Source organism: Leptodactylus fuscus, chromosome 8 (assembly GCF_031893055.1).
Source record: "Leptodactylus fuscus isolate aLepFus1 chromosome 8, aLepFus1.hap2, whole genome shotgun sequence".
Classification (NCBI taxonomy): domain Eukaryota; kingdom Metazoa; phylum Chordata; class Amphibia; order Anura; family Leptodactylidae; genus Leptodactylus; species Leptodactylus fuscus.
In genome coordinates this window covers 30,902,687-30,911,191 of record NC_134272.1, presented here as the reverse complement: position 1 = coordinate 30,911,191, position 8,505 = coordinate 30,902,687, and the positions used below count along the sequence as shown (strand labels likewise).

Below are 8,505 nucleotides of genomic sequence, written 5' to 3'. Positions count from 1 at the left end.
AGTCTTCATTTTACTTGCAACTCTGTTTGGCTACTGTGGGTGAACAGTTTTAGGTGCGTTGTGTACCCTCACGTTATGGGTGCTATTACACACCCGTACTTGTGCTAACACATGCATTTCATGACACAATATATATGTTTTGCATTTTTTTTAATTTGTTGCAATTTTAATCAGTCATTTCCATTGCAGAAAAAGTAGTGCTTGCATTAATACAAGTGAAAACAGAATATGTAAAGAAATAAAGTTGTGACCATCTACCATTTAACCTACACTTAGTCTGGAGAGTTGTTGCTTCTGCATCAGGTAAGAGTCACAGATATTATCTTCAGGATAGAGTTTAGATAAAGCGGCAATGTTTTTCTGCCATGTAGGTTGTAAAATTCCAGTGGTATTTCTGTTTGTTTTCCAGCAGGAAATTGGTGGGTCCTTGGAGGCATGAACTACATACTTATATCATGTATGCGCCATCTGCCTCGCGAGTGTCCCGTATTTGGCGGGACAGTCCCGCTTCCATACCCCTGTCCCGCTTTCCCGCGCAGCTCCCTACATGTCCCGCTATGTCCCTTTAATGTTTTACTGAACAATCATTCCTTCACTATGGTTCAAGGACCTTGTGCAATATCACATGGTCACGTGACTAGGACCCACACAGACCAGCTGGTTGATGAGGCCGTAGTTTTCAGGTGAGTGCTGCCACCTCTTCACTGAATATCATAGGGTCTATGCTTGGTATTGCAGCTCAGTCTCATTCACTCGAATAGGACAAAGCTACTGCCTGATCACGTGACCAATGAGTGTGACGTCATTGGTACAAGTAAGAGGCCATAGCCTCTTCACACAGCTGATCTGTGAGGGTCCAGGGTGTCAGATTACACATCATCTCTTGAGGTCAATGTGCCGGAAAAAGACATTGAAGTTGACGCGGCGGACAAAGAAGGAGACGGCGCTTGGAGACACTTCTCTGGCAGCAGTGGGGACGCCTCCATCGCTGTTTGAGTGCTGGGGCCCGCCCCCATCACTGCAGGAGAACTCATTTGCATACCATTAAAAACTGGTATTTCTAAGGAACGGCGCGGCGGAGACCACATCTATAGGTAAGAGACGAATAGCCTTTCTAAAGGCTATTTCGACGTCTTATCCACAAAAAAATGTTTTAATGGTAGAATCCCTTTAAATACTACTGTTTTCTTACCTAAACCTATGACAATCGCTGCAGACATCTTACCTCAAGTCAAGTACAGGAGAAGCTGGCTAAGAATCTGCCATTTGTGGTCCGGTTCCACTTACCTAGCGGTGCTCATTCTTTCCAGGACCTTCTTTATGGATGGACACACCATGATGTAGCAAGTGTGGAAGGAGACCGGGTGATTTTGAAGGGGGACGGTTTTCCCACTTACCACTTGGCTAATGTTGCGGATGACTATAAGATGGCTGTGAGTCACGTCCTGAGGGGAGAAGAATGGCTGATCTCTATGACCAAACACCTGCTCTTGAACGGGGCCTTGGGCTGGCAACCTCCAGAATATGCCCACCTCCCACTTTTGCTCAACAAAGATGGCAGCAAACTGTCCAAACGACAGGGGGATATATTCATCCAACATTTTGTCCAGAAAGGATACATGCTGGAAACGCTGCTCGACATTATTACTAACTGCGGGTCAGGATTTGCTGGTAACAGATTGGGGCACCAAAATCATATGCTACATAAAAGTGGGAGTGGACAAGGTGGGGAATAAAGGACCCTATACGCTTAAGAGAAAAGACTACTGAACCTGTCAGTTTGGGTTGGAGCTGACGACTACCTTATGTGTATGCAGGCTGCCTTGACAGATGATGTCGGGGAAAGAGGGATTGTGCATGTTGAATTTTATCATGCCAGATCTTTTGTTCCAGCCACATTTATCTGCATTGACTTACTCCCCATTGACAGCACTTGCATACTCGGACTCACAGATTGTGCACATGTGCGGGGTAGTTGGCAGGCATAGCTGTCTCTGTCTAGCTAAGATAATGCTGATATGGTGACATTTTCCCAGTAAAGCGGTTTTTTGGGAATTTTTAATTGATGACCTTTCTTTGGGGTAGGTTATCAATGGAATATCCATGGGGATCCGACACCTGAGACCCCTGCGAATCACCTGTTTGAAGCAACAGCGGTGCTCCTCGAGTGTCACTTTTGCTTCACAGTCCATGAGACGTCACATTAATTTATCACATGGCCTGATCACAGTTCAGTCCCATTCAAGTCGATGGGCTGAGCTGTGATACTAAGCATAACTCCTATAAAATTTTTAGTGCTGTTCCTAGTATGTACTGCAGAGGCTGCCATGTTTTTTGAACCTCATAACACCCATTTAGTGGGTGTTCACACACAGCAGATTTGTATGCTTGCTTCCATGATAAATGGAAGTCTATTCTGATTTGCAGTATTCTGCAACAAATCTGCCCTATGTGAATTTGCCCTTAAACTGCCAAATCTTTATTGCATTGTGCAAAATTTTGTATTTAATACTCTAAGGGCTAGTTCACACGTGGGCAAAGGGGAGGTTTTTGACAGCGGAATTCGCTTCAAAAACCTCTCCTTTAACATGGTGGTCTATGTAGACCACTAGCTTTTTTTTTCCTCCTAGCGTTTTCCGCCTGAAGAAGCGACATGACCTTTCTTCAGGCGGAAAACGCCTGAAGAATTGCATAGAAGTGAATGGGAGGCGAAAACCGCGCGGTAAAAAACCGCGCGTTTTTTTTGCACACAAAACCGCGCGGTTTTTTGCAAAAAACCGCGCGGTTTTCGCCTGCAGTTTCTATAGCACATATAGGAAAAAAAAACCCTAGCGAAAACCGCGTCAAAAACCTCGTCAAAAACCGCGTGGAATGCAAAAAACAGCGTCAAAAAAACTCCTCGAGGTTTTTTACCTCGCACAAATAAGCTAGGCGGTTTTCACGTGTGAACTGACCCTTATATAGGAAACCAGATTGGCCGCACAATCCCTGAACTAATACAGCAGTACAACCTGCAGAGCACCAGCACCCATTCCGCTCTCCTGGATATGGATAGGCGCCCAGAATTCAACAGGTAAAGTTTTTGCCATGTGCCCCCGAATATTCACTGTTCATGGATCATCAAACGTCAGCACTTTATCTACTGTAATACTACAACTCCCAGCCCCAGTCACTTGTGTGTGAGCTCTAATAAGAGCAGAGTAACTGGGCATGCTGGGAATTTTAGTTGCACAACAGCTGTAGTGCTGAAGGTTGCCGACCCCATGAACTATATGGTATCCCCACACTACATAACCCCTCCATTTCCTTGCAGGGTTCACCTCACCCGGTGGATTGAGGGCACTGACACCCGCACACAGTTGGTGGCAGAGCTACAGACACTGCTGCAGGAAAAGTACAAGGATCTGACATTTGATAAAGAGCACATGGAGAGGATACTAGTGCTGAGGAAGGTACAGTATGAGGACAGCCAGTCATTGTATAACAAGCTGTTTTTATTTGGCTAAATTACAGAGAAATTCCTCTAGTCCGGCATCTGATAATCTGGAAAATCTGATACTGTGCACTGTAATGTAATGTGAAATATGGAGGTAAAGTTACATTGTGCATATTTTGACTTTCTTCCTGGTGGTTTTCTGCCCTTCGGGTCCTTTTATAAGGGTCAATGGGACAATCACTGATTGGCAATAATACAGATCGATCTGTGCTAGTTTGCATCACTATTACAGTCTGAGTAATGAGTAGGGGTCCTAGCTGCGGGCAATGTCTCCATAAGTCTCTCATCACTCTTCTATATTGACCGAAAAGTCCAAGAAAAAGTGGCAGTGTCGCTTGAATTAAACTGCTAATGCATGCCCTGCAGTTATGTAAGGCATATGGATAGGGTCACAGGTATCTTCCCGGGTTGTGCTCTACATCCCAAATCAGTGGCGTAACTAGGAATGGTGGGGCCCTGTGGCGAACTGTTGACATGGGGCCCCCCAACCGACACCGACCACCTTGACCGACCCCCTCCTACGCATTCCTGCGCGTTTTATTATCCCCCACAGTGGCCCCTGCACATAGTATTATCCCCCATAGTGGCACCTGCACACAGTATTATCCCCCATAGTGGCCCCTGTACACAGTATTATCCCTGATAGTGGCCCCTGCACACAGTATTATCCCCCATAGTGGCTCCTGCACACAGAATTATGTCCCACTGTGGACACCCATAAACAATTATTATACTCTAGGGTCTTTTCAGACCCCAGAGTATAATAACCGTAGACCCGGGAAAATAAAAACATAAAAAACTACTGTTTCTTACCTGTCCCCCGGCTCCTATGCTGTCAGCCTCCGCTGCCATCCTTCTTCAATGACGTCGGATGTCACATGACCCAGGATGCAGGCTGGGTTCATGTGATGTCAGAGAACAACAAGGAAGAAGGCCTGGCCAGGATCGTGGAGAGGTAAGTAACATGTTTTTTATGTTTCTTACCTCTCCCTGTCCGCCAATCATTATACTCGGGGGTCCGAAAAGACCCCCGAGTATAATGATAGCAGCGGTAGCGGCTGTCACCGGGCCCCTAATGTCCCGGGCCCTGTGGCAGGTGCCTCCGCTGCTATGGCGGTAGTTACGCCACTGACCCAAATAAGATCAAATAGAATGTTTAGAAGAAGAAAAAACAGGGGGCGCTCACCCACTTGAAGAGTTTTCTTTAAAAGCTTATTCCTTTATTTGAAAGCGAAAATGAAACAATCCACTTTTTTCATCTAAGCAAGCGTCGGCAGCGTTTTCATTGGCTGAATGGATCCAACCAGTGTTCCTTCTGGTCCGCACCTTTCCATCCCTTTCCAAGCATCGGCCTTGCTATGATTGGACTAACTACAACACGAGCTCTTTTTTCCCGGCCACCTCTTTTTCCTTTTTTGTTTAGACAAGCGTCGTCAGTGTTTCGATTGGTTGAAGCGAATTCACCCAGTTTTGTTTCCAGTCCGCTTTTGTACACACATGCATAGTTACGTCTACACTTTTCTTGTCTCTTCTAAATGTTTCAAAGTCCTGTAATATAGTTCATTTGGTGTGAACACTGATTAAATAATAGAATAAAACATAGTTAGGGCGATTGATTCAATATCTTTTCACTGATTTAAGAAACTTGAGAGAAGATGACTCAAATTTCCTGTTCATTCTATATTTTTTTTATAAAGTTTTTGTGGTTCAAAAATCTTTCCGTTGTAGTATGCAACATGACCCAGGTGTTAATGATTTAATCCATGTTACTTCGGGATTATATACACCTGTGTAAGCTTGCGCCTTCTTTGACACATACGTGGTTTGAGAAAGCGCCTGTGCCGGAGCGAAACGTCTGTTGCCCGCGCCTTGCATGTCATTCCTCCCTCCCGGATTGTTTTATTTTCATTTTCAAATAAAGGAATAAGCTTTTAAAGAAAATTCTTCAAGTGGGTTAGCCCCCCCCCCCCCCCCCCCCGTGTTTTCTTCTTCTAAACCTTCTTCTATATTGTCCTATGGTAACATTCCTGCCTTTTTGTGTTCCAGGTACACCTGAACCTGCTGACGGATCTTCTGTCTCCAAATTCCTCGTATCTGTGGATCCGGCCCTCAGTGCAGCAGGAAGATCTTCATCGCCTGTCAGGTGAAGCCACTGAGATTGGAAGCCTTGTTGTGCGGTGAGTATTATTCTCTACGTGTCCTTAAAGGGATTGTGTCACAGTATAGGGGATAGTCGTCAAGATCATGGGGAGTGCACCCAGTGATCAGGAGAATGGGGAACAGAAAGTCTCCTTGTGAATGAGGCGCCAGCGCTCTTCTTGGTGGCCATTCTATTTCCTTCTATGGGACCGCTGAGTTTGCAGTCCCGGAAATGAAATGAATGGAGTGCTTTTCATGTAAGTGCATTTGCGCTTCATTCACAGAGAGTATGCAGGATCATTTTTGTTCCCTGTTCTCCTGATCACTGGGGATACCAATGTTTGGAACTGTAGCAATCGGACACTTATACCCTATCTTGTAATTTTCAGGGTTCATTCAGTTGGCCATATAATGACACTGCAGATGTCAACCCTATGTTGTAGACTGCATTTGTAATTCTAATAAATTACGTATAATGTATGATATCACCCATACCAACCAGTGATACTGCTGCATGGATGCTGTATACTTGCTGCCTATACTGTGACTAGGCCTGAATTATTAGAGTACAGGTCATCTTCACGTCATTGATGAAGAAATTGGAACTTATTGTTTTCAGGATTCTGCAGAACAGCCACAATGTCACCGGCCTGGAAGTGTTAAGTATGGAACTGAGGAAATACCTGCAGCAGCTGAAAGCCACCAAATACAGCACATCCATGAAACTTCTCCGTCTGCTGCTCAGTGGACTCGAGGTACAGTAAAACTCATTACAATACAAGGTAGCCGCTACTGTATGGGCCATAGGAAGTGCCCATAGATGACTGATTTTTGCTGTCCTAGGGATAGGTCATCTGTATTGGATCAGTGGTAGTCTGACACCCCCACTGTTCTCAGCATCTGATCTACAGACAATGGAACAGGAAGCAGACAGTGCTGTTCTCTGTATAGTGGCTGAATTGAGTCACTGCAGCTTAGCATCTATTAAAGTGAATGAGACCAGATCTGTAGTACCTGGTCTGGCCACTACATGGAGAACGGAGCTGTCTGCTTCCTGATCATTCTCTGTTTATCAGCTGCTGAGAACATTTGTGGGGGTTGTAGACCCCAACTGATCTGATATTGATGACCTATTCTCAGGATAAGTCATCAATATTTTAGCCCGAAAAACCAATATGACTCCCGTTATGATAAATAATAGAAGCTTCCTTCTTCCTCTCTAGACCGGACTCAGTATGGTTGAGATGATGCTGTCACTAGGACCCGAAGAGTCTATTATACGTCTACAGAAAGCTCTGCCCAGCTGAAGTGTGGATCCACGCCCCGTAATAAGATCTTCTGAATTGTTACAGAACCTGGAAAGTGGGGACATCCCCATCATCACAACACCAGTGCCCGGGGCGGTGCGTACATAGGGGACATCTTATTACTTGATTGTTGTAAAAATGTAAATAAAAGCTCTTATAAGATATCCGCTTACTTTACATGGGGGGTTTGAAGGGCATTTGTTTGGAGCTGAACCCTAAGGGCATGTTCACACAGGGTGACTTGGCCTCAAAATCAGCACCAAATTTCTGTGTATGAACATAACCTAAGGTGGCCATACACATTAGAGAGCTGTCATTTTAATTCTCCATTTTTCCTTCATCCACTGTGTGTAGAATTTGGGTGACAACCCCTGTGGCAGTCAATGTGGCGGCCATATTGGTTGTCATCCTGCTTTCTCAGATTCAGATAAATTAGGAATACAATGATGATGGAATACGCGGTTCCTGTTGGATTTCTTGATTTTAATGTATTTTCCTTCTTTATAAATGTTACCCTCTGGGGATCGGATATGAAACACAAGAGTGAGATGAGGGCGCTGACTACAGGGGGCAGCATTAGAGCGCCCACCATCCAGTGTATCCCACTAAGTCTAGTCTGTAGTCCTGCACTGATACAGTGTAACAAACCCTCACTGTTTATGATATGACCAATAAAATTGCTGCCTGTTTTAGGCAGCGTTCAGTATTACGTTTGAGGGGGTACCCAAGCAGAGTTCCCGAACGAACACAGATATGAACCAGGCCTTAGAAAACCCATTTTCATACTGCCCCAGGGAATTCTGAGGTAATAGAGGTGGGGTCCTCCAGTCAGGACCACCAACTATTAGCCAGAATGGAAAGGGATTAAAAGACCATGGAGAACCCAGTGATTTTAGTGAGAAGTGTGTTATACTTTATTACCTCTAGAGGCGCTATAGGGAAAGTGAACGGTCTGACCACAGGTTACAGGAAGGGATGGTAAAGAGCTGACAACCCTTTTAGGGCTCTGTTCACACCACCTATAGACATCTATAGGTAAAATGATTTAAGTGAGACATCCAATGAGAATAAAGACAGGGACAAAGATGTAAGAGTTAAAAGGGAAATTTTTATTTATAGATGGGGGCGGGTCATATTATATTACTATATTCCTATTATATATACTATGTCTATATGTATGTGCATTATACTAATCTTATTTATAGATGGCGGGGTTATATATTATTACTATATTAATGTTATATGTCACTACTGTATAACTATGTGTATATAGATATACTATACTATTTTTTTCCTATGTGTTACACTGCTATATATTAACATGGCTAAGTAGAATTACATTTTGAGATTTTTTTTGTTTTATATTGTACTATTTAATATTATGCATTAAAACAATATATTATGCTATTTCTATACTTACTAAACTACTTACTAAACTTACTAAACTACTGTATATATATATATATATATATATATATATATATATATATATATATATATATATATATACATATCTGTGTGTGTGTTCTGTCTAATATTTTGTTTAAATTTTTTATATTTTTA

At 43.5% G+C, this 8,505-nt stretch overlaps 1 protein-coding gene across 1 annotated transcript; it reads left to right on the top strand.

Moving 5' to 3' along the window:
* Nucleotides 1-597: 597 nt before the first annotated feature.
* LOC142217229 (nondiscriminating glutamyl-tRNA synthetase EARS2, mitochondrial-like) lies at nucleotides 598-7,046 on the top strand. Its single transcript, XM_075285425.1, has 7 exons — nucleotides 598-683; nucleotides 1,199-1,671; nucleotides 2,965-3,073; nucleotides 3,314-3,452; nucleotides 5,543-5,673; nucleotides 6,255-6,390; nucleotides 6,859-7,046. The coding sequence occupies exons 1-7, from the start codon at nucleotides 598-600 to the stop codon at nucleotides 6,940-6,942; spliced, it is 1,158 nt and encodes a 385-aa protein (XP_075141526.1). The 3' UTR covers nucleotides 6,943-7,046.
* Nucleotides 7,047-8,505: the final 1,459 nt, after the last annotated feature.